At 41.8% G+C, this 14,825-nt stretch overlaps 1 protein-coding gene across 7 annotated transcripts in view; it reads right to left on the reverse strand.

The window, feature by feature from the left end:
- Window positions 1-14,438, reverse strand: part of obscna (obscurin, cytoskeletal calmodulin and titin-interacting RhoGEF a) — an 85,633-nt gene extending 71,195 nt beyond the window's left edge. For 5 of the 7 annotated variants that reach the window (XM_051947604.1, XM_051947606.1, XM_051947605.1 and 2 more), the window contains exons 1-12: window positions 11,513-14,438; window positions 11,160-11,426; window positions 9,101-9,262; window positions 8,836-8,940; window positions 8,457-8,723; window positions 8,085-8,354; window positions 2,911-3,177; window positions 2,570-2,833; window positions 2,213-2,479; window positions 1,618-1,887; window positions 1,239-1,505; window positions 533-799 (exon numbers count right to left, since the gene is read on the reverse strand). In XM_051947604.1, coding sequence (XP_051803564.1) covers window positions 533-799; window positions 1,239-1,505; window positions 1,618-1,887; window positions 2,213-2,479; window positions 2,570-2,833; window positions 2,911-3,177; window positions 8,085-8,354; window positions 8,457-8,723; window positions 8,836-8,940; window positions 9,101-9,262; window positions 11,160-11,426; window positions 11,513-11,549 — 2,710 coding nt within the window. In that variant the 5' untranslated portion in view covers window positions 11,550-14,438. Of the gene's footprint in view, window positions 1-532; window positions 800-1,238; window positions 1,506-1,617; window positions 1,888-2,212; window positions 2,480-2,569; window positions 2,834-2,910; window positions 3,178-8,084; window positions 8,355-8,456; window positions 8,724-8,835; window positions 8,941-9,100; window positions 9,263-11,159; window positions 11,427-11,512 lie in introns of those variants that run through there. The other 2 variants (XM_051947608.1, XM_051947607.1) reach the window with 2 other exon arrangements.
- Between the last annotated feature and the right edge of the window lie 387 nt (window positions 14,439-14,825).

Here is a 14,825-nt window from a genome sequence, read left to right on the forward strand (position 1 = left end):
CAGTTTTAAGTTCATTTAATACTTTCAACTATGTGATTTATTCAAACTATTTAAGTTTTCAATATGAACTAATACATGTTTTAATAATACTCCTATAGTTGATTCATCAATATCAAAGAACATTCTAAATATTTTCTACTGACTTCAACTATTATTAGAAATTAATCTATTAGTGATTAATCCTTAGTGTCGTTAATATTAACTGTAAAAATCCTACAAGAAAACAGGTAAAAAATACAATAAGTCCTTCTTTCCAATGCATTTTTGTAGGATCCACTCATGTATAATTGAATAAAGTAAGAAATCTATAATACCAGAATAAAACTGGTTAGTTGTACAGAGTAAAAGTTGATATTTCATAAACCTAAAATCCTTGTTTACTGTGGAATTTATAACTAAAAGCCCTTTGAAATATCCTGTACTCACATATATTTTATTTCAGCTTTGTTTTCTATCAGTTTGTGATTTTTCCAGCTGCAGGTTGGATTAAAATAAAACCCCACGAATCCCAGTGATGCAGCCACGGCCTCACCCTGCACCGTCAGCTGCGCCCGGCTCTGCATGGTGCCCACGTCGCAGGTGTAAACATCGGTGTCGGATTTGTCCAGCCAGGTGATGGTCAGCGACAGCACCACGCCCTTCTGCCTGATGACGTACTTCCTGCCGGCCCTCAGCTCCACCATGCCCTTCAGCCAGGTCACCCGCTGGGCCGGCCGCCGGGTCTCACACTCCAGGGTCACCTTCCCCTTCTCCTCGCCTCGGGTTTCCTTCAGCTCCCTCGCAAATGTGTGCTGGAGCTCTGAAGCAGAAAGAGAAGTTCAGAAAACGTGGAAAACTTTTGCTGATCCACTCATCAAAATGTGAAGATTTAAACTGGAGGAAGTCAGCTAAACTCAGAGATATGTAAGGGTGAGGATAAATCAGAAGCTTCCCTTTTATGCCTCACTGCTCATGCACTTGCTGCATTTCTGATTTCTAACCTATAATTTACGTCTAGTTGCATGAAGGTAATGATCCCAGTGACGACCATCTGATTTTATTCATTGCTCTGCTTACAGAAAAGCCTCATGTCCCAACGGACGTCAGGATTTAAATCATCAACACGCATTATGGGTTCTGAATCACACTGTTATGGCTTTGGACCATTCTAAGCATTGTTAATCAACTGAACATACTATTTTAAAAAGACTACACTCCCTGTTTGAATGAAACAGGATTAAATACTGAACTGAATCTACCTCTGATCTCCAGCTTGGCGCGGGAGGCGACTCCCTCGGCCTCGCAGCAGTACTCTCCAGAGTCTCTGATGGTGGTGTTCTTGATGAGAAGTCGAGCCAGGTTCTTCTCCACGCTCATCTGGTACTTGGGGTTCTCCCTGATGAGATGTCCATTCTTCAGCCAGCGGATGGTGACTCCTGGTTTGGTGATTTCACAGCTCAGTTCGGCGTCCTCACCAGGAACTGCCTTCACGCTCAACAGTTCCCTGAAGATGTGCACTGGCTTCTCTAAAGGACAGATAATCCACATTGACCTGACTTTTTCATACGAATACATCTATCAAATGGTATATTTCAAACTGTCCACGCATGATTCTATCTGAAAAAGACAGCCATTTACCTTTCACAAAGAGCATCGTCCTACAGGTTAAGTCTTTAATTGTGAAGACCACGTCTCCAGCGTCCGTCAGAACAGCATCTCTAATGGTCATCTTATACTTTCGTCCGTTGCTGATGAGCTGAATGTGACTGTTGGTTACCACCAGCTGACCATTGATGGACCAGGAGGGTTCATCATCGAGATCGTGAGAGAGATGACACTCAAAGGTGCAGTTTTCGCCCTCCAGGACTGAGGTTGTCTTCATGCGCTGGACAATGGTGATGTGTAAATCTGTAAAGAAATGAAAATGCTACATTACAACAAATGCATCTGAGCAGTGTGTTATAAATTTCACATTGAGATAAACCAATTCTGCATCAGATGTCTAAGCTTTAGGGCCAATACTGAGCAAAAGACACACTAAATGTACCAAAGAATCATTTACAGCAGAACTCTGATAGGTGTTTGTGTGAGTTCTAGGGAAAATATTAGAGAGTTTCCAAAGTAGAAAGGCAGAAATCAACAATACATGTTATACTGGTACTCAAATTTAAAGCTTTCGTAGGTCCAGAGCTCATCCCAAACAGCCACCAGGACATTTCTTTCTGCTACTCACCATGTACAGTAACTTTAGCCTTGGTCTGACTGGTTCCCAGGTCACAGCTGTACTGTCCAGAATCATCTTTAGTCAGTGAATGGATAATCAGCGCCATGGACTTCCCAAACTGCAGCAGCTCATGTTTATCATCAGCTATCAGGACGACACCATCTTTCCTCCACACAGGGGACACCGTCTCCTTGGAAATTTCACACTGGAGACAAACCTCTCCTTGTTCCTCCCCAACCACATCCTCCAGAGACCTCAGGAACACCGCTGGGCGTTCTGGAGTCACAATGCATCATCTTATTAACAGAATTCATGTTTCTCACAACAGAAAGGTGAAGCGCCTCATCAGGTACTTCTACAGCTCACCTTTAACCTTTAAGGTTGTGGTTTCGCTAAGAAGTCCAGCTTTGAAGGTGAGCCTGCTCTCCTGAGGCCGGAGCTTCTTGATGACGAGGCTGTGCATGGTGCCCATGTGCTGGATCCTGCTGATGGCGTTGGAATAGAGGCGGACGTTGTTGAGGAGCCATTCCACGTTGGCCACCACGTAGTTCAGCTCACAGGTGAACCTGGCGATGCCGTCCTCCTCCATGTCCACTGGCTCCAGGTGTTTCACCAACTTCAGTCTTCGTACTGCAACACAAACGCGCAATTAATCATTCAGTGAAATCGAAAGATGCAGTGATGTTCGTGTGAAACGCTGAACCTACCTTCTACCTGGACGTGTGCAGTGCTCTGAGAACCTCCAGCCATGCAGTGGTACTGTCCTGAATCCATCCCTACCAGGCCGTGAATGACCAGCTCTGCTCGCTTCCCTTCCCTCTTCATGCTGTATTTGTTGGAGGTCTTCAGGGCTGTGCGACCTTTAAACCAGCGAACCGCCCTCGGAGATGGAGCGAACTCACAGCTCAGAGTCACAGAGCTGTTCTCCTTCACTTCTACATCATCCAGGTGGTGGACAACCTGAAGAGGGCGCTCTGCAGGGCAGAAATATTCAGGTAGGTTCAGGAGACTAAAAAACATCAACATTCAGACATTTATTAGTGTGCTACTTTACAGGTTTATCTTGGCATCCATAAGCGACTATGCAAGATTGAAAAAAACTGTTTTGCTCTGATTTAAGCTGAAAATTGTGTGAATAACATGTACACACGTGGACAAAATTGTTGGTACCCCTCAGTTAAAGAAGGAAAAACCCACAATTCTCACTGAAATCACTTGAAACTCACAAAAGTAACAATAAATAAAAATTTATTGAAAATTAAATAATCAAAATCAGCCATCACTTTTGAATTGTTGATTAACGTAATTATTTAAAAAAAACAAACTAATGAAATAGGGCTGGACAAAAATGATGGTACCCATAACTTAATATTTTGTTGCACAACCTTTTGAGGCAATCACTGCAATTAAACGATTTCTGTATTTGTCAATGAGCGTTCTGCAGCTGTCAACAGGTATTTTGGCCCACTCCTCATGAGCAAACAGCTCCAGTTGTCTCAGGTTTGATGGGTGTCTTCTCCAAATGGCATGTTTCAGCTCCTTCCACATATGTTCAATGGGATTCAGATCTGGGCTCATAGAAGGCCACTTTAGAATAGTCCAACGCTTTTCTCTCAGCCATTCTTGGGTGTTTTTGGCTGTGTGTTTTGGATCGTTGTCCTGTTGGAAGACCCATGACCTGCGACTGAGACCAAGCTTTCTGACACTAGGCAGCACATTTCTCTCCAGAATGCCTTGATAGTCTTCAGATTTCATCGTACCTTGCACACTTTCAAGACACCCTGTGCCAGATGCAGCAAAGCAGCCCCAAAACATTACTGAGCCTCCTCCATGTTTCACCGTAGGGACAGTGTTCTTTTCTTCGTATGCTTGGTTTTTGAGTCTATGAACATAGAGTTGATGTGCCTTACCAAAAAGCTCCAGTTTGGTCTCATCTGTCCAAAGGACATTCTCCCAGAAGCTTTGTGGCTTGTCAACATGCATTTTTGCAAATTCCAGTCTGGCTTTTTTATGAGTTTTTTTCAGCAGTGGTGTCCTCCTTGGTCGTCTCCCATGAAGTCCACTTTGGCTCAAACGACGACGAATGGTGCGATCTGACACTGATGTACCTTGGCCTTGGAGTTCACCTTTAATTTCTTTGGAGGTTGCTCTGGGTTCTTTGGATACAATTCCAACGATCCGTCTCTTCAATTTGTCATCAATTTTCCTCTTGCGGCCACGTCCAGGGAGGTTGGCTACTGTCCCGTGGGTCTTGAACTTCTGAATAATATGAGCCACTGTTGTCACAGGAACTTCAAGCTGTTTAGAGATGGTCTTATAGCCTTTACCTTTAAGATGTTTGTCTATCATTTTTTTTCGGATGTCCTGGGACAATTCTCTCCTTCGCTTTCTGTTGTCCATGTTCAGTGTGGTACACACCTTTTCACCAAACAGCAGGGTGACTACTTGTCTCCCTTTAAATAGGCAGACTGACTGATTATGAGTTTGGAAACACCTGTGATGTCAATTAAATGACACACCTGAGTTAATCATGTCACTCTGGTCAAATAGTTTTCAATCTTTTATAGAGGTACCATCATTTTTGTCCAGGCCTGTTTCATTAGTTTGTTTTTTTAAATAATTATGTTAATCAACAATTCAAAAGTGATGGCTGTTTTTGATTATTTAATTTTCAATAAATTTTTATTTATTGTTACTTTTGTGAGTTTCAAGTGATTTCAGTGAGAATTGTGGGTTTTTCCTTCTTTAACTGAGGGGTACCAACAATTTTGTCCACGTGTGTATATATTAGAACACTGTAGTGCAGGGGTCTCCAACCGTTTTTAGGATGAGAGCTACTTTCAAACAATAAAACCTGTTGCGACCTACTTCTAGTCCCCTTTTTGTTTTGTTTTGCCTGGTACATACTTAGCACATTATTATATGCTAACTTTAATGTTTGACACTGCATGCTGTGGACCAGAGCCTTGTAATCTGGTGTGTTTCCAGAGAGGTTCACTCTGATGCCGTCATCCAGGTGGGCATCAGTGAGATGAGTTCAGAACTTTGACGTGATAAAGTTTAAGTCAGAAAAGGCCGATTCACAGAGATATGTTGAGTCAAACAGCGTGGCACATTTCATGGCTCCTGTGCAGATGTTGAGGAACTTCTTTGCATCCACAAGCTTCCAGAAATCCTCAGCAGACTTGTGAGACTTCATCTGGATGTCATTTTGCAGACTGAGAAGTTCCATGTCCAGCTCCACAGTACTGAGAGTGAACACCTCACCATCTGTTCAGAAATCTCAGATATGTCCACATCCATGAAGGGGTTTTGAAGTAAATGTGACACAGGTCTTCAGGCTCACAAAGTCTGTGAATCTGTCCTCAAACTCCTGAGCTAGCCTGGTCCACAGGTCTGAGCATTCCTGGATGTCCATCGCCTCAGACGCAGCAACATTTTCTTCCAGCATTTTGAGCACAGAGGGGATTTATTTTCTTTTTCTGCACTTGTTGGAGAAAAAGGCTCTAATCATATCACTGATTGTCTTCCCTTGCCTTGAAATTCACAGTTCAAGTCATTTAATTTTTGTCACATCTGTGAGAAATGCCAGGTCCAGCAGCCATTCAGCATCAGAGTTGTATCCTCACCTCTTGCTTCCATGAAAGCTTTGATTTCAGTCAGAAGTGCTAAAAATCGATGCAGATTCTGGACCATTTTTGTGATCCTTGAATAAAGAATCAGCAACAAGAGTCACTGCATCCTGAACAAAGCTTCCATCTGTAAAAGGTTTGTATCTTTGCTAGACGATGGGCCTCTTTGACCCATGCTTCGGTCGCAGCCTTGACTTTCTTTGCTGGTTTTATAAACAACGATTACTGTCGTTAAAATCCAGCTTTCAACTCTCTCACCTTAGCTGATGGAAAATGACTTCTGGTGCAATGCTTTTCTTCCTGGCTACAACACCGGTCCCTCTAATCACACACCTGTCTGTCACACTTTTGAAGAAACAGTCCGTGTCCCACTGCTGATGGAAATGGTAGGCCTTCTGGGTTTTTGACGGACCCGGTTCATTCATTGTTTTATTTCCCAACGGAAAACAAGCATAAAATACTAGAAAAGCAGTCAGAGAGTGCAGACCTCCGCCAAGGATAGAGAGGAAAACAGGAAACCCATGCAGTAAAGGATCATGAGCTGGAATCAATCTGGACAAGTTGCTCCAATTTGTTGGACGACATACTAACCTATGATGTTTTTGTCATATTTTGGACCACATACTAAAACATACTAAAAAATTCAAAGTGATCCAGAATCCAGGATCCTTTCCGGATTGCCACCAAAATTAAATCAGCTCTTCCTCTTACCATAGTCTACATCCCCTCAAAATTTCATGTGAATCTGCCCAGGCGTTTTTGAGTTATCTCGCTAACAGACAGACAGACACACAAACGCCGGGTGTCACATAACCTCCTTGGCGGAGGTAATTATCCTAATTTGTGATGATAACTCCGTTCACATTCGGTTGGAAAACACTGGCCATCAGGTTTAGCTGCTGCTCTTCAGGACAGGAGGGGGAGTGGGAAACACGAACATAATAGAGTTGTAGTAAGTAGATAGGGTTCGCATCACTCCTTTGTATTTTCTTTCTTTTTCTTTTCTTTTCTTTTTTACACTTTCAATTTCTTTGTTGAGCTACTTTTTGAGGGCTACCTGATGGAGACCCCTGCTCTGGTGTCTAAATGGTAAAATGGACTCATAATTATATTATCATAATTCTGATTCTATTTTTATTATTATTTTTATTATTATCAATGCATGCACCTTGGCTTTACTATTACTATTATTATTATTATCTTTTTATTTACTATTTTATCTGTACTTGCACCAAGAGCACCAGAGAAAATCCCTTGTAAGTGTAAAAACCTACTTGGCAATAAAACTGATTCTGATTCTGAATTAATAACTAATGAAGGTAACTTTGTAAAATACTGTTTTAATGGACTCGGTTAGTGGGCAGGTTGGAGTAAGGAAACATTATGAGTTTAGAGTAGTGGCTGCATGTAGGCTGCTGGTAAAAGCCTGTTTTTGGTTGAATACATTTTATGTGGGTTTCTCCTCTCCTTCTACCATCTACATGTCATAAAACTCATTTTACTGCAGTAAACAGCAACAACAAACTCTTATAACCGACCGTACTGAAAGCTTTAAGTTGTACAGAGGATCTGCACTGAGCAGCAGTCCTGGTAGTTTTTTTTTCCTATAAATTATCCGCTTTATTGCAGTACTGCATGCAAACATTCAAACCCTTCACTGTTTCACTTCCAGCTTACATATTGAACTGACTGTTCAGTGACTTAAAAAATACAAACAAGTCATAGTTTTTTTTCCCCAATAACATAATTATAATGAGATGCAGCCAGTATTATTATGTATAATATCTGTGCTTTGGCTGTTATACTATGTGAAAAACAATATTCTCTGAACAAGACAAATGTACTGTTTTTGATGTATTTATTCAGTTTATGAGAACACAGATTTCTCAACATGTTAAATTTAATAATTTAGGCATTCTTTACCCAAAAACATGAGAAGATCTGAAGATAAATCTGAAGTTGGACAAATTTAACCCAAGACTTTGCTTAAACTCCTGATGCGGACTGACTGAGCACGTATCAACTCAGGAAGGCTCTGCAGCAGGTTGCCCCATTTGTCCATCTTCTTTTTATTTCCCAGTGTATGTGCTGGCTGTGGTTGCAGTGGACTAGCTGTCACACTGCTGTGTAAAATTATACCACCTGTGTTTCCTTCTAGCTTCCTGCTTTCTGCACTGGTGTTTCCTGTTTTTAGCTCATGATTAAAGTCACAACTTCAGTTTGGTGTCGAGGACATCTGGTAAACTCACCTTTCACAGTCAGCTGGGCAGTGGATCGACTCTTTCCGGCCACAAAGACAACAGGACCGGACATGGAGGCTTCTGTGGAAGTCAGACGGAGGCTGTGGACGGTTCCTTCCCTGTCGATGTTCACTGCAGCACACGGCTCCAGAATTTCACCGTTCAGGGTCCACCTCGGAGGCCTCCCTGACTTCAGGCTAGTCTCCACCTGGAACAGCGCCGGCTCCGGCTCTTTCACCTCCACTGATTTCATCCCCTGCACGATGGTGATAGCCTGCTCTGCATGCACAGCCACAAAAAAACATCACCACCATGCTCTGGACTAATCACAGCGAGTAGTTCTGAACATTTGGACTGGTACTGAGACAGGGAGCATCTCACCCTCCACCAGAAGTTGACAAGACGTTTTATCATCTCCTGCATCACACGTGTAGGTGTCTTCATCTGAAGAGCAGACGTCATCAATGGTCAGCTGCCTGTAGACATCTTGGTTGATTAGTTGGTACTTTTTGCTGGGCAGGAGCTCCTTCCTGTTCTTGTACCACCTGACCTGAGCATTAGGTCTGGAAACCTGGCACTCGAGCAGACCTCGGTGCCGATACATGGCTATCTTTACCCTTAGAGGACGTATGATCTGGACTGGAAGCTCTAAAGATGGGAAGAACAGACTTAGAACAAGAACTCAAACATCTTCATGATTTTTATAAAGGAGTGTGACCTCCATAAATCCATGTAAAATGGCTTCAGTCTGGTGGCTCACCTTTCACTGTGAGAGTTGCATAGGATGAGACTCGTTCTGCAGTGAATCTGATCTCCCCTGCATGTTCTGGTCTGACTGACTTGAAGAACAGGGTGTGAGTTTTACCTGAAACCAAAATAAAGTAACTGTTGGTGTTATTTTTTATGTAATTTAACCAGGTTTGATCTTTTCTTCAGTGACTGTTTCTGCATGACTAAGGTAACATCAGTTCAATGATAAGACTAGCACTGAAAATTAAAACTGACTTAAACAGCTGATTTCTTACCCTGGTGTCTGATCTTCACGCTGTCTCCATGTCGGATGCGACAGTCATCTCTGTACCACCGACCATCCAGATCCACCTGGTTGACCTCACACAGGAAGTTCACGGGCTGACGCTCCATTGTATCAACATCCTCCAGCTCCTTCACAATGTGGATGTCTCTAGCTGACAGGAAATATCTAAACTATGATTCTTAATTTAGTGAAAGTGACCAAACCCAGCTCTGTGATTCATTTAGTCATTGTTCTCCTACAGACCATAGTTGTCCAGATGTCCAATAATTATTGAAATTAAGCAGAAATTTCTCACCAAATTGTGAGTGTTGATGAATCTTTGAAAGGGAAACCAGCAAGTGTTCATTCAATAATACTGATGACTGATGAGTCTGATCATTGAAGTATGACCATCCATCCTTCTTCTTATGATTATTAGAGCCGGTGGCAGAAGGCTAAGCAGCAACATCTTCAAGCTGCTCGTGAAGCGTCCAGATGAGATATATCATCACTCCAGCAAGTTCTGGGTCTACCCCTGGGTCTCGTTCAAGTTGGAAGTATGAAGACAGCCTCCAAAGGAAGACATCCTAACACTAACCCATCCTAATCAGATGTTTAACCACCTTGACTGGCTCCTTTTGACACATAGCGGCAAAGACTCCAAGCTCCGTCTGGACGTCTGAACTAATCACTCCATCTCTAAGGCTGAGCCAAACCTATGAAGAAAACTCATTTCAGCTGCTCAGCTCAGTTTCCTTCTTTAGATCACTACCCAGAGAAAATGTCCATAGAATGTCAACAGACCTTCTTCACCACAATGGCCCAGTACAATGCAAACATTACTACTGGCACCAGCCCACCAGTCCATCTCACTCCTTTTTTACATCCCCTGTAAACAAGATCCTGAGAAACTTAAACTCCTTTACAAGAGGCTGAAACTCAACCCCAACGCAAAGAGAACAGTCCACCAATTTGTGGCTGTCAAACCACCCCAGTGTGCCCTGAAGATTACTGTCTGATAAAACCAGCAGAACCACACCATCTGCAAAAAGCTGAGATGTGACTCTGCGGTTTTCTGACCGGACAACCTCCTCACCACAGATCTTAGATGGTAAATGATTGTATTTATATAGCACTTTTATCAAAAAGGGCTTCACATGATACATCCAATGCACTGACATTCCAAACGCCCCCCCAGACTACCTCAAAACCGTCTACTGTGCAATACGGACTATTCTAATGTGCAATATCACACTGACCATGCACTTTTATTCTTTTTAACTGTTTTAACTTATCCTTTTTTGTGATTTTTATTACATGTATCTTGCACTGATGGAGATGCTCTAAATCTCATTGTACTTGTGTATAGTGACAACAAATGGCATTCTATTCTATTCTATCATATTCACCCATTGATGGTGGAAGCTGCCATGCAAGGTGCTAACCACGACCCACCAGGAGCAATTAGGGGTTCAGTGTCTTGCTCAGGGACACCTCGACATGAGCTTGACAGGCTGAGGATCAAACCAGCAACCATCCAGTTATATGACGGCCACTCTACCCACTGATCCATGCCGCCCCTTACCTACCTACCTAGATCTTATCCATGGAACAGGATTAGAGACAAGGGCAACCCTTTCAAAGTCCAACAATCACAGGAAACATGTTTGATTTTGTGTCTAGAAAACAAACACAGCTCCTGCTTTGGTTGTACGAGGACCGGATGGTTTGTAGAACAAACCTGGTTCCATACACCCTCAGTAATCCGTACTGTAGGCCTTTTCATAAAACACATGGAAGGTCAAACTACCATGATCTCTTTAGCATCTCTGCAAGGGTAAAGAACTGATCCAGTTTTCAAGGACAGAATCCTCGTTGCTGATCCTGAATCTGAGGTTCAACAGTCACTTCAACATTTAACAGTTATTCTGTTTTGATGGTTTTCACTGTCTTCTACTTTGACGTCTCCATCTCACACATCTTGTATGTACAGACTTTGGTCCAAGGCTGGTGTTGACCTGAGTTTTACCCACATGAATATTCTGATAATGACTACTGTGTTAACTTACCTTTGACATGGAGTCGTCCTGAGGTCTGAACACCGCTGGCCTCAAAAGCGAACAACCCAGCGTCTCCCAGAGCCACCCTCTTCAGAATAAGCGAGTGTTTCTTCCCATGAGTGCTGATGCGACAGTTGGGCTTGGACCTGAGCTGTGTCCCATCTCTGGTCCACACTCCCTCGATGAAAGCCAGGTTCAGAGTCACCTCGAAGGAGCAGCTCTCACACTCCGGGACCTCCACATCCTCCAAACCCTTCAACACCTGCAGACGGTTTTCTGGCAAACAAACACCGACAGCGTTGGGGATTTTACAGCTGTTCACTCTTTGCAAGAACCACTTTGATGATGAGAATTAGACTCACTGGCAGCTGCTACTATCCCTCCAGGAATGTCTTCCATGTCGTCTTTCTGGATAATGGAGGAATCTTTGTTTTATACCACAGTAACAGGCTGCACCTACAATAGAATATAAATCAGGTAATGTCTGGGATTCATACCATGATCAGAAAAAAAAAAATCCAGTCATTCAGTCCTGAACATTTGCCTTAAAATGCAACTTTGTCCAATCCATAAATGCATATTTTCCTATGTCCTTTATTATTTATCTGAATCATACAGGGTTAAGATACATGTTTCCTAAAGGTTAATATTGGCTAAGCTTGTTATTAATCGTATATATGTCTTGCGTAGTTCCTCCAAAATACACTAAAATACTGTAAAATGTTGTGCTTTTTGGGAGACGAAAACAAAAATGTCAATAAAACAGTAGAGTACTATGGAAATTAAAGGTGCTAATGCTACAGTTTGGTCTCTACAATATAGTTACTACTCCACAATTTGCCTTACACTGCAACTGTTCCCAGTCCATAAATAAATAACCTCATTTATCCCGTTTCCTCTATTGTTGGGGGTATTTTTAAAAGTTGGTAGAGGTCAATTCTGAATCATGAAGAGTTCGGACACAGGTTCCCTAAAGCTTATTGTTTTGCTAAGATCGTTATTTATGGTATATACATCTGCAAGTCACAGTAATATGTGAAGAATATTTTATAATCTACAGTTAATGTTGATTGCAGTGGCAACAGCAGGCGAGCAGAAAACATCTGCAGTCCTTTCTCTACAATTTTCAGGTACAGTCCAGCACAGTTTGCTGAGATATTTTGTTGGAAAATTAAGTCCATTTGCACAACAAATTCCTCTCAGGCTAAAAATTATATAAACTGAAAATCTACACGTTACATCTGGCATTAAGCTAATACTTCATTCCACAAGAAAAATGTGATAAAACAATGAAACATGGTGGCGGCTGCTTTTCTTCCAAGGACGACTCATCATAATGGATGGAGCCATGAATTCTGTTCTATCAGAAAATCCTCCTGGAAAACATCCACCAAATGGTTTATGCAGGATGACAATGACCCAAGCACACAATGAAGTCCACCTTAAGTGGCTCAAAAAGTACAAAATTAAGGTTTTGAAGTCTGGACCTGAATCCAGTTCAGAGGCTGTGGAAGGACCTTAAAAGGACAGTTTATACTAAAAAAAAACATCTAATGTGGTTGAATTAAAACTATTCTGCACAGAAGAGAGGACCTAATTCCTAAACAGAAGCTAAAACATTTAGCTGCAGATGTTGCACCCATGGGAACAATCCTCCACATTTTGTTTTGTCTGCATAATAATTTCCTCTCAGGCTAATGACGCTTCAAACTCTTCTAAAAATGGCAACAGCAGCCGATCAAAATGGACACGAATGCTATCAGCCTTGATCCCGTGACGGCATGCCAGACCTCCTCAGTAATGAAGACCTCGGTAATCCCTGTCACCTCACTGGGCTGAGCTCAGCGCCACCGATATAGACTCAGCTGCCTCCAGAAGGCTGCAGGACTGAACTCAGAAGAAGAGGAAGCTTCACAACGAGAGCTGCCAATCACCAAACCGATTGATCTGATATCTGAGATCAGGCAACACTTAGTGGTCGAGATGTTTTGTCATCCAAGAATGACATCAGTTCTTCTATAAAGGCACTTCATGACGCGTCGCACGTTGACTTTGTCTTCGCAAACGCTAATCTAGATTATACATGGATCTGTTATGACAATTACAATCTACACCAAGAGAACCTGTAAAATGAACATCATGGACAGAGTTCTGCAGACATTCTTAAACGTGATGCACTTTTTAAAAAGTTTCCATTGACACCATGTTCAATAAAAATCAACAGAAATAACAGCTAGAACATCAGATCACAAACACCTTCAGCCAAGACGTCTTCTAGAAAGAATCCATCCCTGCATACCAACTTGTAGCACCAATCACCAAAAACAGAAGCCCAGATTAAACATCCACCATGGCCACAGATCAGTCCAAGTCTTGTCTTGTTTCTCACAAATCCTTAAAGATTAGCAGCAAACGTTCAGCCAGAGAAGAGCATGTCCAGGTTCACTCGTTGCATCCCACTCCCCAAACTTGACAGCCTGTAGTGCTTTCTGTTTTTCCTTTCTGTGATGGAGCATAGTGCTGAACAGCTGACATATCTCTCCCCACATACTGGCCTCCAAAATAGCCCTCTGTCAGTATGAGAGGACAGATATCTTTGGCGTTAATGGTGTGAGGCAACTTGTGTTCAGCATCAATGGAACCAAGACCAAACGTATACAACAGGATTAGAGCGTTTGATGGTTTTCTACAATGAGTGATGGACAAAATATAGTGGGAAATATCCTGGGAAACATCTGACTCTGATTTTCAGAAAACTTTAGCATTTGAATTTTCAGAATCATACTGAAACCAGATAAGTCAGTTCCAGACAGCAGCAGAGATTGAACGCTCTACAGAGCTGATGTAGTTTAACCTGCTCTTTACTACTGGCCCACATCTGTCAGCGTAGGGTTAAAGAGATCAGAGTATCTCCACCGGGAGTTTCCACCACCTTCACAGTTGCAAGGTCATGAAAGATGAAACGATATGAAGCTCCTGTTTCTGTGGGTCATCACTGCAGACATGAAATCCTTACAAAGAGACGTTATTAATATCTGTGTTTATTCAATCGTGAAGGTATTTATTGGCACCAGAGTGAAGAAAAAGATGCAAAGAAACAGATTAAAGGAGCTACAAAGATGTCTTCAACACAGAGAAGGTCAATACAAGCCTCCTTATTCACTTTTACTCTGAACAAATTACTGGAAAATTCTAACAGTAGTAGGAAGTTTTTCCAAAATACAGTTAAATATTGGCAGCAAAACCAAAAAAGACACTTTAACAGCAGGCTACTGCAAAAACTAAAGGTGCCAATTGTATATTATGGTCTCTAAAATATATCTAGTAGAACACAATCTACCTCATGTTGCTGCTTTTATCCAACCCATAAATAAATAAATAACCTGCATTGTCTTATATCCTTTATTGTTTTGGGTGTTTTACAAAGTTGGTAGATCTTAATTCTTCATTGTAAAGAGTTTAGATCCTGGTTCCCTGAAGGTTGCTGTTTGCTAAGATGGTATTTATGGTAAATAGGTCTTGTGCTTTTTGTCAAAAATACACTTAAACACTGTGAAATGTTATGGTTTTTTTTTTATGCAAAAACAAAAATTTAACAACAGGCCACTAGAAAAGCTAAAACTGCTAATTATGTATTTCGATCTATAAGATATATTTAGTAAACTAAAAGGTGCT

Source organism: Acanthochromis polyacanthus, chromosome 4 (genome assembly GCF_021347895.1).
Source record: "Acanthochromis polyacanthus isolate Apoly-LR-REF ecotype Palm Island chromosome 4, KAUST_Apoly_ChrSc, whole genome shotgun sequence".
NCBI lineage: Eukaryota > Metazoa > Chordata > Actinopteri > Pomacentridae > Acanthochromis > Acanthochromis polyacanthus.